This window comes from Astatotilapia calliptera, chromosome 23 (assembly GCF_964374335.1).
Source record: "Astatotilapia calliptera chromosome 23, fAstCal68.1, whole genome shotgun sequence".
Lineage (NCBI taxonomy): Eukaryota > Metazoa > Chordata > Actinopteri > Cichliformes > Cichlidae > Astatotilapia > Astatotilapia calliptera.
In genome coordinates, this window is record NC_137443.1 from 17,636,132 (window position 1) to 17,650,040 (window position 13,909).

The 13,909-nt window shown below is 39.6% G+C and overlaps 2 protein-coding genes across 6 annotated transcripts in view; one reads left to right on the forward strand and one right to left on the reverse strand.

Annotated features, from left to right (window-relative positions):
- mcf2l2 (MCF.2 cell line derived transforming sequence-like 2) overlaps positions 1–13,909 on the reverse strand; it is a 107,547-nt gene that overhangs the window by 56,964 nt on the left and 36,674 nt on the right. For all 5 annotated transcript variants that reach the window (XM_026158153.2, XM_080297627.1, XM_080297626.1 and 2 more), the window contains exons 6-15: positions 13,541–13,657; positions 13,281–13,430; positions 12,593–12,717; positions 12,370–12,484; positions 9,524–9,643; positions 9,132–9,323; positions 7,955–8,146; positions 7,681–7,867; positions 7,387–7,484; positions 6,345–6,433 (exon numbers count right to left, since the gene is read on the reverse strand). In XM_026158153.2, the coding sequence (XP_026013938.2) occupies positions 6,345–6,433; positions 7,387–7,484; positions 7,681–7,867; positions 7,955–8,146; positions 9,132–9,323; positions 9,524–9,643; positions 12,370–12,484; positions 12,593–12,717; positions 13,281–13,430; positions 13,541–13,657 (1,385 nt within the window). The remainder of the gene's footprint in view (positions 1–6,344; positions 6,434–7,386; positions 7,485–7,680; positions 7,868–7,954; positions 8,147–9,131; positions 9,324–9,523; positions 9,644–12,369; positions 12,485–12,592; positions 12,718–13,280; positions 13,431–13,540; positions 13,658–13,909) is intronic.
- b3gnt5a (UDP-GlcNAc:betaGal beta-1,3-N-acetylglucosaminyltransferase 5a) lies at positions 2,676–4,749 on the forward strand. Its single transcript, XM_026158164.2, has one exon. It carries the CDS (start codon positions 2,795–2,797, stop codon positions 3,986–3,988), a length of 1,194 nt encoding a protein of 397 aa, XP_026013949.1. The 5' UTR covers positions 2,676–2,794; the 3' UTR covers positions 3,989–4,749.

A 13,909-nucleotide genomic window follows, 5' to 3' on the forward strand; every position in this document is an offset into this window, starting at 1 on the left:
GAGGTCATTAATAAACCAGTCAGTTGTGCTCAGTTAATTTGTGATAAGACTCACTCAAACACCAGCTTACTTTATCTATTTAACACTGTAGTTTATTTTACTGAGTTGTACAGTAGTTGTTATGCTACAACTAGGGCACTTCATGAAGCTACTGATGTGACGGTCTTAGATAGTAATTCCTGAGCTTGTGCAATGATAAACATCCTTTTTTTTTAGAACTGCACAGTTGTTACATTTTTTTAAAAAATTCCAGGTATTACTGAAATACTATTAGCACAATCAAGTCCAATCAACTCAGTCAAATCAGTTGGCAAAAAGCACTTTGTGTCTGAGTGAACAACTTTAACCAAGTTGAATTAAGAAAAAAATTGTTAAGTGCCATTTCTACTGTTTTTATTTCATTTGCCAAGAAATTATCTTTACACAAGTCATGTAAGTAAATTCTAATCAATTAGCAACTGTCACCTAAATATTGGCCTTTTAAATGCAGAGTCACGACTCAAATGGAACTGGGAGCTTGTTGTCACATAAGGATGTATAAATGCCGAGTGTGCTAGAAGGTTTCATGCTAGAGTATAGAAATGCCATTTGAAATTTTGAAGAGACGTGAGTGTGTAGCCAACTGAAAACACATTACAATTTACATGATAATGTTAAATGCTTAGGAACAGTTACAGCCAATAGTAATGAAAGGTATTAGTCATATCAAGAGGAATGAAACTGAAGCCATAATATCTCATGCTCAATCATCAAGATAAGGAAATCCTGGAAAGTTGACGTGGTTCAACTAGTTCATAGTGTTTTCTGTGGGAGAAACATTTCGTCACTCAACCAAGTGACTTCCTGAGTCTTGGCCAGTTTACAGTTATAAAAAGTATGTTTGTATAATGATTGAAATAATTTCCATTGCCTAACAATGAGCGGTGAGGTCAGTTTCTGTCATTATCATGCAAATTGACATGATTGATATCCATGAGCGTTATTCAAAACGGTTTGGAGAATGGCTACAATCGCTATGAAAGCATCAACCACTGCGGACGTACTCCCATGCAGTCCAACATCCCAAATGCAATTGTGGACGTGGCTGATATATCCGTCTGATTGGTATCCTAATTGGTTGACAAGTGGGCTATAGCCCACCTTGAAAAAAGAGATAAAAGATTACAAAATACAATGTTAAAACCGCAGATAGTGACTGTAGTACACACTTCATAGTTTTTAACACTATGTTTCACTTTGTTTCTCATTGTATGTTATAACTTCACATGCCTTACATGCTGGCTAATGGTCCAACAACTGAAGGAAGAGGGTCCAAGAAACTAGTTGTACCAGATACTGTCATGGTCCTGAGTCTGACGACTCAGTGTTTTGTGTTTCTTTATATTATTCTATGTTCTTGTTTATTCTGTTATGTCTTTTGTTTAGGTTTGCTATGTGTTAGGGTTTTGTTTTAGCCTGCCTGTGTTCCCTCTGTCTGTATTTTATAATTTATAGTAAATGTCCATATATATATATATATATATATCCACACCTTACACATTATGTAAGGTGTGGACATTTACTATAAATTCTTTACTATAGATTCTAAATACACAATACACCAACCACAGCACTAAATGTCGTCACTATCACTGGATTAAAAACGAGCATTCAATCACAATCACAGCGGATTTTCTGTAGTAACATTGTGATAAGAAACATGCCTATCCAGGTGCTAACACTGTAATACTACAGAAAAAACAACTTCAGGACCCCAAATAAACTGCATCGGAACACCTTTTGATACAAAACTTACTTCAAGGAAAGTTTAATGATATCAGCGCAAAACCACGTCGTGAAATCTGAATGCTTCCACATGTGTAAAAACCATACGCTCACGCCCTCGTCGCAAACATATCCAAAATAAATATAGAAAACAATAATGAGCAGCTGTAAAAGAACGTGTGCAAAATCCACGTGGTGTTGACGCCTAACCATTTTAACATTTTAACTATGTTTAACTACAGACGCACAACTAAGGAAGTTCCTAACTGCCAGCTGACTGATCCGGTTAGGCTGCAAGTTTTCAAGCAGGTGGAGCGGCTGCGTGCACTACAGCTCATGATACTTTACAATTTGTTAGAGCTGCGTTTTTACCCGTGTCCATTCAATAATATTGTTTATGCACAATACTTCAAAAATGTTGTTTTCAGTTTTTCATAAAGTCCGAACATACCCTGAGTGGCAGATCTTCCATAGGTGCACATTTTTACATTGTCTTTTATTGGGAACTGTGGTATATTTTATGCAAAAAAACAATATTGAAGACAACTTTACAATTAAACTGATTTTGACTATTGAACTGCCAAGGAACTGCAAGGATACTCTGCATAATTATACTATGGAACAGAATATATGCACATATAAAGTTTTATCTTAGTCTTGTTTTTCTCTTTTTTTTTTCAGGTGTCATGTGGCCTGAGGACATTCAGACATTAAAGTCGTGGGATGGAAGTTGAACTAACTGGAAACTTTAAATAGTCAAAAGAGAAGTAGCATGTTAGACTTTTTGGAAGTGATGGTTGACACAGCTTGAACCAACACCAGTTAGTTACAGCTTGCAACCAAGGAAGCAGAACTTTTTTTTTACACAGGAGAGAAAGATCAGTAATAGAGCAACCACACTGGACTTCATCATGAGGAAAAGGAACCAGTTTGAAGGACAAGTGAAAGAAAGAAAGGAAAGAGGCTGAAGAGAATATTATTAGATGGGGCATATATTGTTTGTGTTCAGCTGAAATAAGCAGTAATCAAGATGTTTGTGAACTTCCGTCGAATCCACAAGTGCCAGTGTTTGCAACTGCTGACCACAGGTCTTCTGCTTTGTATGGTGATGGTTTACTGGGAAGAGCTGGACCATCATGCAGTCAGCCACGTGAGATCCTTCACCCACCGGTACTTGTTCAACAGCTATGATTTTCTCAATTCTTCTTTTGCTATCAACTCCAATCATCATTACAGAAAGGGTGGTTCTAACAGGGTATTTGGTGGATTTGTGAACTATTCATACCTCATCAACCACCCAGAGAAATGCAAAGGGGAAAATGGGAAGAGTTTAAATGATGTTTTTCTGCTGTTATTTGTAAAATCATCACCAGAGAACTTTGAGCGGCGCCGAGCCATCAGGGACACATGGGGAAACGAGAGCTTTGTTTGGGCAGAACTGGGGGTGAATATGAGGTTGGTGTTCGCCATTGGCATTCATCCATATGTCGAACAGAGATATAAGGTCCAGACTGTACTGCTGAAGGAGGACAAGGTCTATGGAGATCTGATCCAGCAGAACTTTGTAGACACATTTTATAACCTGACTACCAAACTGATCCAGCAGTTCCACTGGAGGCACATATATTGCCCTCAGGCACGCTTCGTCATGTCTGCGGATGATGACATCTTTGTCCATATGCGTAATTTGGTAAAGTATTTACAGGATATTCTCAGGAGTCAATCAGGAGCTAAAGACCTATGGGTGGGGCATGTCCACAGGGGATCACCTCCAGTTCGCTATAAATACAGTAAATACCACATTCCCTATGATCTGTATCCCTGGCCATCCTACCCAGACTACACTGCTGGAGCAGGGTATGTGGTTTCAGGGGATGTAGCTGCTAAAATTTACCAGGCGACTCTGCTGCTGAACTCCTCTATGTACATTGACGATGTCTTTATGGGAATCTGTGCCAAGACCATGGGGGTCTCTCCCCAGGAGCATGTTTACTTTTCAGGGGAGGGCAAGGCTCCTTACCACCCCTGCATTTATGACCACATGATCACATCACACGATCATATCTCTGACATGCGCTCACTGTGGCGGTCAGCAACAGAATCTAGAGAGAACAGCAGCACCAGGGGAATACTAGGTAACCTTTATTGCACAGCAGTGAGAGTGATGTTACTATGTCTGCCACATTATCAGAACACTTACTCCTGTAGTGCTGCTTTTACATGAATACTCGTTGTGGGTCTCAAACACTGTTATAAACAATGTTACCTAACAGCACTAGTCTGACACATTTCACCTTTGCCGTTGTGTGCTGTCTTGTAATGAAATGAAGATCTATTAAGAAATTAAATTCATTCAAAATTCATGTCCAGATGCATCAGGCTTCACTGATGTGCAGCTTCCCTTTGCGTTCCCTTAATTTTTTTTATGTTACTTTCCGCAGTAGTTTACTAAAGCACTTATCAACGAAATAACTTTTCCCTTTGTCTTCTCCATAAATTAGTGGTAGCAAACATCAAAATTGTTGACTTAAGTAGCCTTGGATTATTCTTCTGTGTTGGGGCAATTGATAGTTTTGCCTTTTAATTATTTATAGATAAGACAAGGGTATCAGGATAACTCTGAAATTTAAACCCAGACATATTAACGATGCAGCTGCCAAGTGAGAGGATAACTGGACCAACTTGATTTTTGTTGGAAAACACTGTTTTTTGTGATGCTGTGATTATTACTTTGATGCATATGTATAATAATTAACTGTCATGGAGCCAATCAAGTGTGTCACACATTAGGGCCTGCCAGATTGTGCTAAATTATGACGAACTTGTGTAATTCTGCTGTAGCCTGCATTTTCAGTGTAGCCACGTCAGGACTTCTGCTAATTTATATTTTTGCCTTCTTAACTGCATTCCTTCTTTCACTCTTAATAACTTCATTGCACTCACCTGACTTCCTGTATATTGTTAAACTGTGTATTCTATAAATAAGCTCCAGTGAAACTGTAATGTCTAAAGATTAAGTTAGTTTAATTTATTGATCACTCTGTTTAGGTTAGTCAGCTAGACCCGTGAAGCTTTTCATGTGTAACTGTCAGAAGCCAAAACAAATAACCAACCCATAATGTAGTTGGACAGATTTATGAGCAAGGCTTTGACTTTTGAATAGCAATTACCTCATTTTCTTTCTGATTTTGTTTTGGATTTACAAGTGTGATTACAACGATTCACCTGTTGAAATACTTACTTCTGGTTCAATCTGCAGGTTTCACAATATCTCGAAATCTGCAGATTGCATAGTTTTACGGAGTCTGAAAACTGTTCAGACACCTTTAGATAGTTGAGCAACACCTAAGCAAATCATCGATCCAACCATTTTTTAAGCTCTTATACAATTTATAGTTGCTTTATTTATTCCAGCTGTCATTACCCTAATCTATCACAGGGTTACCAAAGCAAAACATTTAACCACAATCTCACAATGCCTTTTTTGTATGTGGAGTAAGTCTATTTGATTACATGCACACTGAAAAATGAAGCTAAGATGGTATGTAAGTAATGTGACGTCTAAGTGTCCACTCCAAGCAGGAGTATTTGACACCTCAGGAGTGAGATTGAAAAAGTCTGCAGTAAACCTGTCTCTGATATACTGACCCCAAACTGACTTGTCTGTGCCAAGTACATTATTCCAAAATGCCTAGCCTTTACCTGTGCACTCAATGCCAAACCTTTCACATTAATTTTGGGCAACAAAGGGTGTTTTAGTTTAAGTTATTTCTGGTTGAAATTACACATTGATGGTTCTAATCCCAGCCGAAAAATCTCATTATAATTTTATGGATTTCATAGTGTGATAAAAGGAGAGACTGCATTCTTTTCTATAATATTGTTTGATCTTTTTTTAAATTCTGAAATTGAATGCTGTTGTAATTTTTGTGTGACATTTCTTTGAATGTATCAATTTTGTTAATAGAATTTTTGCTTAAATAAAAAAAAAAAACAATAGTTCAGAATCAGTTTCACATAGGATCTACTTATTATTTTACTTGAACCTAGATAATGTATCTACTCATAAGGCTAGCATAAGTGAGGTGGTAAGAAATTAAATAAAATCCAACACCAACAAAACTTCATTGTGGACCTTTTACATCCCATTACCTGCTCTTTCTTATTTGACATGTGTTTGTCTTGCTGTATCAAAGTTTAAGTTTACTTATCTATTGCCTGAAGAAGGAAAGTTTAAGGTACATATTAGTTAACCACATAGGAACAATTATGGTCACATCAGTTAGGGTTAGTACCACTAGTTTGTTTACAAGTAAATCAATGTTTCAAGAGGTCAAGACACATATTGGATTGAGAAATGACATTTTTAAAGATTGAAAGGATATGTGGATATATATTGTTTGTTAAGTATTATGAGGACTTATCTGGGCGTTAACTGTTTTTCTACCATGTCAGAAATACTTGCACTATCCTTGGGAAGAGTATAGTACACTGCATAAAATTATGCCATAAAATAAACTGCAGCTGTAAAAGATGTGCTTTTGTTATAATCGCAGGAATACGACATTATCCCCCCTTACCTGCGTCTGTTGGATAGACTTTCCTCAGTCTCATTTGTCACAACAACATGTGTGGAGCCTCCTTGGCTTTCTTCATGCATGACCTCAATCTGTAACACACAAATATATGCACAAGTGGCTTTAAATGAATCAGTTCTTTTGTTTTTATAGCACTGTGTTTTACAAGAAAAAATCTCCAAATACCTTCCAATATCAGAGAGAAAATCTCACTGAGCTTACATACCCTTATGAGCATCAGTGTCGAGGAAAACTCCTTTTAACAGTAAAATATCTTTGCTATAGGAAGGATCAGATATCTGCCAACATTATACAAAAACAGCATTCGTGTCTGGCGTATGATTGATTTAAAATTTTCAGAAGAATATCTACCAGCATTATTGTTTTTTTTTTCTTCTGAAAAAAAAAAACGGTTTCAAAGAGGGATGAGTGTTTGACCAAGTATGCTGAAAACTCCACGACTTCATTAAACTGACTGTGTGACATGTAACATGACCAGAAGAGTTTGTGCTCTTTTGGCATCAGGCCTCCAGGAAGCTTGAGTCACAAAATAAATTATACGAGTGCACAGTCAACCACCAAATTGGCATACACTTTTGGACTGAGTATTAAAATGTGTGACCAGTCAACCCCTCTGCCCTGTACTGGTGGGAATAAAGAAGATGATGAAGTAGATCCATTCACATATCTCATGTTTTCTTTCACTCAAAATACTAAAAGTCATAAAAATAAATAAAAAAACTATGAAATAAAGGTGTTAATATAGACAATCCAGGGGCCTCTGTGAGGCAGCAGTACCGACTACTGAACAACTGTGCTTCCTATGTGCATCCATGAATAACTGGTAAGTTTCTGAAAGTAGAGCCTTTCTTAGCCAATAAAAATAGTTTGGGTCCATCAGTTTTGTTGTGTTTGTTGTTACCACCACATTTCAGAGTGAAATGAAATGTAATTCAATGGAAATGAGGTCAAAGACAGATGAACAGGACTTTAAATGTGTTTTACTGTTTCAGTGAGATTTAAAAGTGTAGCCTAAGGACATTACCTTGATTCCTCCCTTTGCCTTCCTTATGTTCTTCTTCTTGTTGAGATCAGCTTCAGCCTGCTGTTTGTTAGAATTATCGGAAGCTCTGCGAGCAAGAGCTGAAACAAGATGACAGCACGCTGGTAACTTTGATCCTTTCTTTCTTCAAAGTTTGTGTGTTTTCTTGTTTGTAGTCTTTGCATTACTTCAGATTAATCTAACTGTTGTAGAGTCTTGCAAAAGCTTACAGTTAAGACAAAAACCAAAGGAACATATCTTCATTTAAATTAGCTGAAAACACAAAGATCAAATTACGCTGTTGGCCTCCTGCAGTCCTGGGGGTGTTCTTCACTGAGGGCCGTTTGGGGGAGGATTCAGGCCGTGGAGCAACAGGCTGGATGGGCCTTGTCTGTTTAGCTGACAGTCTCTTCAGACTGAGATGCCGCTTTTCAAACATCTCCTGAACATCTTCCAGTCTCTTTAGCGCCTTCAGTACACTACCCTGTGAGTAAAAAGCTATACATCTACCTTTGTCCTCATCATTTTTGCAACAGAACATCTTTCAAAGTATTATGTTTGTGGACTGTACCTTGATATCCTCTGACAAGACAACCTCATACTGATTGTGCAGGTTCCTCAGTTCAGTCAGTTGGTTCTTTTCTGCTGACTCCAGAAAATGTTCGATGTCTGTCAGTGCTGACTCTGCCCCTTCCTGTGACTGACACTTATCCACAGCCTGGGATGCCAGCAAGTAGATCCCAGACTCACACCATTGGTTAACCTGCACACAACATCTAATGACATCAGCAAATAGCCAAGAATTCAGTTTTAGAAAACATAATCATCCCTTCACATATGGTGTCACAGTGTAAGAGTCCTGTATTTGGGTAGTAGGAGGAAAATACTGCAAGTAAAATCCCAGTTGGGTCTGTAGAAACTTGTTATGCAGGTAATAAAATCCTCGATTGTTGAGTTATGTCAAGTTGTCAGTCTTCTAATATCTTTAATATCTTTATCTTTAAAAAGATTATTTGGTCAAACCGATGGTGAGTGCTCTTGTACGATAAGATTAGAATAGATTTAGATTTTCATATTTAAACACAATGACTGCAATAGTTGGTCTTGTGGCAACCGGGAGAACTGAAGCCACGGTGATGAGCGTGTTAATGACGGTTTATTTGAATATGTCTACAGCTGCAGTGTGGACAGATGGCCCAGTCAAAACAATGATCCGTCCACACCTTACTCAAACAGAAAAACAACCATCAGCTCTTTTTTTGGAAGAGTCACATTACACCAGTCGAGTCACAGGTGTAATGTAGAACACATATTATGTAATTGTAGATTTATCTAATCAAATAGTAGTCCAAGCAGTTTTCAACTCATTTTAAAATATCGAAACAGTTGAACCAAATTTGGAATTAAAGCTGTGCTCAGCAGCACATTTCACTAAGAACATTGAGTAAAAAATAATATTTACATTATATTTAGGTGCCAGAGACTCAAGATTAAACAACTTTAACTCAATGCTTGCGCCATCTGCTGGATGCAAATAGAGGCCGTGACATTCTAAGATGTAAATATGTCAGTGTGATTTTACAACATGTCCCACTGTCTGGACATTTTGGTCCAGAATTATCTAATGAAAAGATTAAAAAAACAACAACCAAAGAACAGATTCATCACATTTCATCTGGCTTGTGTTAAGTCAAACTTTTGGATTTGTAGCCATCTGTAAATGTACACGACTCACATGGTATCCTTACCTTATCTATGCCCTGGTGTATCTGCAGAGATTTGGACAAAATATCTGTCTTTTTCTTGACCTCATTGCTGAAGTCGTCACAGACACGACGGAGCTCGACACATTTGGGTCTGATGGAGTCCACAGCATAGTGATTGCTCTGAATCAGCTGGTCACCATGCAGTGCGTGAAGTTGTGCCTTTTCCAGTGTGGCCTGGAAGAAAATCAATTAAATATGATACATTAAGCTGTGCAAACAAAAGCTTCAGGGTATCCACACTCAACTGTGTAACTCTACAACGCTACTAAAGTGATTCATGATGATTGCTTTAACAAGAAACCAAATTACTTGTAATGATTCGATATTATTAAATGATTATGTGCTATTGTGTGTGTAACTGTGCCATTACAAACCTGAGCTTTCTCCTCCAGTGTTTTTAGCTCCTTGAGCATTTTTTCAACTCTGGCCACACAATCCCCAGTGTCTGAAAGGCTGTTTAGACTGTCTATCAAGCTGTCGAGAGACACTTTGACCTGATCACCAATGATTGGAGAGAAACAGAGAAAAAGCAGTGAGAACCATTGAGTTACTTCGTTATCTATTCTGCTCGTGTTAAACAAACCAAACGACGAATTACATTTGTTGCTTTAGTTTGTGTAAAACTTTTTTTTAAATGTAAAAACACAGCTTAAACATTAAACAGTAGCAGTATCTTGGTAGCTCTGTAAGAATTCTGCAGTAGGGCTGTGATCTCAGTATTCATCAGCAGGGGGCAGTGTGGTCCTTTCTTTCTGCCCTGACTGTATTTTCCTCTAAACCATGGCTGCCTGTATTATATATTAATCAGTGTGGAAACTGCATCAGAGCTGTGCTTTGCTTGGAGAAGGTGGCAACAGTACTTGCTATTGTTGACACTGTAGCAACTGTAATTTCATTTTATTCCATTTTTGTACGTCGGGTTACTCTTACTTTTTTTGGGGGGGGGGGGGGGGGGGGTATTAAGGTTTTTGGGGCACATGGTGTTAATATTTCCCTTTATTGTTGCTGTTTTCGTGTGTTTAATTAATCTAAAACTTTAGTTTAATCATGTTGACTGATAGCAGTAAGTGATGCCTGTCTCTGTATTATGAATGTATATGCATAGCCCTCTGAAGGCACTTGGATTTTATCATTATGCAAAAGGTGTCTTTGGCTTTACACCAGAAGAAGCTGTGATGACTGCTGAGAATAACAGTTCTATTTTATTAGGAGGTTGGAGACGTGCCAGTGATGTAAGCTGTGAGCAAAGAAACTGGTATCTGCCCTGTTGTCCCCATAGTTTTTCATCTCTGCTCACTCATTCACTGCATTCTTGCTTTTTACTTTCTGGCTAGTTACCGAATAAAAGGAACTAAATGGACGTAGCGTTTTGTGGGAGAAACGTTTCGTCACTCATCTAAGTGACGTCTTCAGTCTCAGCTGACTGCAGGTTTCCCCAATCTTATAAACAGTACATTTGCATAATGACTGAACCTGAAGGAACAATGAGCTGGGAGGTCAGTTCCTTAATCTTAATTATGCAAATTCTCATGACCATTGATCAACAACCACTGACCAAAACCCACTGACCAAAACCCACTGATCAATGGCCATGAGTACCATTCACAGAGAGTTGGGTAATGGCTGCAATCACAGCATTGTAAGATGGCGAAAGATGTACCCTTTAGCACAACACAGAAGAGCTGCCTTGTCAGGCCAGGACTCTGCAGTCTATTTACACCTACAGGCCAGTGGACGCTGTTTCAAGGATGAGGATGTACACATCCTGGACAGGGAGGAACGCTGGTTTGAGCGTGGAGTCAAGGAGGCCATTTACGTGAAAAGGGAAAGACCATCTCTGAATCAAGGAGGGGGCCTGAGAGCTGAATTTTCTTATCGTTTACCTGAGTTCAAGTTTGCAACCCCCCATTCATCTTGCCTGAGACACCTTTGTTCTGGCCCCGTGGAGGAGGCCGCAAACGCCGACGCAGAAGATCCAACGTTCTGGTTCGACTGAGATGGCCCACTAACAGACCACCGCTCTCCAGTTTATTACAGGCTATTGTGCAGTTTCTGGAGACCAAGCTGTGCGAATTTCGGACACGGATCTCATTCCAGTGAGAGATGCGGGATTGCTGCGTGATCTTCCTCACAGAAACCTGGCTATCGGACTCCGCCATACAACTACCGGGGCAGCGCATTGGTCACAGGAGCAAACTGAGAAAGGCAGAGGCGGTGGTGTGTGCATCAACAACAGCTGATGTGACTGCCCCAACGTGCACCCGGTTAACTCCTTCTGCTCACTGGACCTGGAGTACCTGATGATTAAGTGCTGGCCATTCTGGCTACAGAGAGCATTTACAGCAGTCATTATTATGGCTGTTTACATCCCCCCCACAAGCCGACACTGATCGAACATGCAGAGAACTGTACAGCGCGATTAGCAGTAAGGAAACCGCACACCCAGAGGCGGCGTTTATACCGTTGGTCGGACCAATCAAAGTCCATGTTGTGGGACTGTTTTGATAACGCGGACTGGGGAATGTTTCACATGGCTGCTGACGACATCAATGAGGACACAAACGCAGTCTACAGATTTATCAGAAAATGCGTGGAAGATGTCGTCCCACCCAGAACAGTTAAAAGTCTACCCAAATCAAAAACCGTGGATTAAGAGTGATGTTTGCACTGCACTGGCGGCAGGGAACACTGCTTTTACCTCCGCGAACACATTGGACTACAAACACGCAAATTACCAACTCATTAAAGCAGCCAAACGGGAGTACAGGGACAAAGTGGAACAGCAATTTCACAATCGTGGGAGAATGTGCCAGGGACTAAACACATTCACAGACTAAAGAGGGGAAAATCAGCACACCACGGCCTCTGTGTGAGGATCTAAACGTATTCTATGCTAGATTCGACACAACAAACACCACAAGACCGGACAGTGTACGCATCGGTGGGGAGAGAGCGGAGGGAACACACACAGCAAGGGGCCACCTCTGCAAAACATTATTTGTAAAAATGAAAGATTCACTCATCCCTGTTCTCTCTGCATTAAATTATCCCAAGATCAAGTTGTTTCATAAAAATGTGATATTAAAAAAACATTTTTAGAAATGTAGAGGACATACACTCATTGTAATATGTGAAGATGCGAAACATTGCCCTTTCCACTGGTCTACTTGCAGTACCTCACATGAAAAACCAAAGGCTGCATGGCAATGGCATACTTTACCTCTCTGAAGTCCTGCTCAAAGTGACGCAACTGTAGGCACTGCTCCAGTTTGAGATGGTGTTTGCTCCAGAACTGTTCAAAGGCATTTTCTGTCTCATCTAGCTGGGCCAAAAGCCTAAAACACAGATTACAAATGTAATGAGAATTGGTACATAATTGCTCAAAATACATAACAATATACAGTGTGCATGACATCTATAAAGGCGTCTTTGTCGTTTGTTACCTTTCCACAGTAGTTTGGTTTTCCATCTCATCAGGGTTGAGTTCATGATCCTCTGACTTGGCTGACTGATCTTTTATACAACTATACAAGGTGGTGCCTTGCTTCACAGCTAGCCTCAGTTCATCCTGATTCACAGAAACAGAAGCATTAATATCACAGAACATTAATATCATAGAGAAACTTTTGCAAATCTGTGCAAGTTCCTATTTCAGCAGAAATATCCAAGTACATGTAGTAGAGGAATTAAAGACATCTACACTTTTGCATTTAAAACTGATATTTGAAGTAGGTAAAGTCAGTCACGTAGAATATTCCAAGGCTGGAGCCTATCCCAGCTGTCTTAGAGCGAGAGGCAGAGTACAGCCTAGAAAGGTCGCCAGTCTGTTGCAGGGCTAACAGCAAATTGCACTCACATTTACTCCTGCATTCACACTTATGGGCAATTTAGTGTTTCCAATTAACCTAACCCCACTAACTGCATGTCTTTGGACTGTGGGAGGAAGCCGAAGGACCCGGGAGAACATGCAAACTCCACACAGAAAGACCATGGCGTGATGGTGGAATTGAACTCAAGACTTTCTTGCTGTGAGGCACCAGTGCTAACCAGATATACTAGTGTAAAAATACTTGCTTTGTCTCATGTTAATATGTGTGTGTGTGTCCTAGCATATTTAATGCACCACATTACCTTGAGGTTATTGTGTTTGTCGGTGTGTGCTGTAAGGAGGTCTTTGGTGCACTGGACGTCATTGGGCAGCTCTGTCTCTGCTAGGTCTGTCCCGAACTTCTGTAACATCTGGGCTGTGGTTTTCACTGTCATGGCAAAATTTTCTATGGCCTATGGAAACAGACTCACATGTTACTCTGCAATGTCTTCTAATCTAGCTCACCATACACCTGCTATAATGTCAAATCTGGTATTGAATGCTACAGTAAGTCAGTGCTCACTGTTCGGTGGTGTATCCACTGACTGTGACAGTATTCCAGGTTTCCTCCTAACTCTCGGGTCAGCTGGCTTTTATCCACATAGCCATGTAGGTCAGACAGCGAGTTCAGCATCACGATCTGCAAACACAGTGCATTGCTTTACGTGCTCCATTATTATTAAGTAAAATTGGTAGAACAACTTCTCATAGTCAATGTTGTTGCAAGATGGGAAGCGTTGCCTGGTAAGTTACTAAATAGGAAATCAAACATTTTGGTTTACAAGACATACACTTTGTACCTTTCAAAACTTTGCTTTGAAAAGCACCATATAAGTAAGGGGTTACTGTTTTTATTACTACATTTGCATACACAATTTTAAAAAACGAGATG

Coding starts and splice junctions, on each gene's coding strand:
- b3gnt5a (XM_026158164.2), top strand. CDS start 2,795: ATGTTTGTGAACTTCCGTCGAATCCACAAGTGCCAGTGTTTGCAACTG.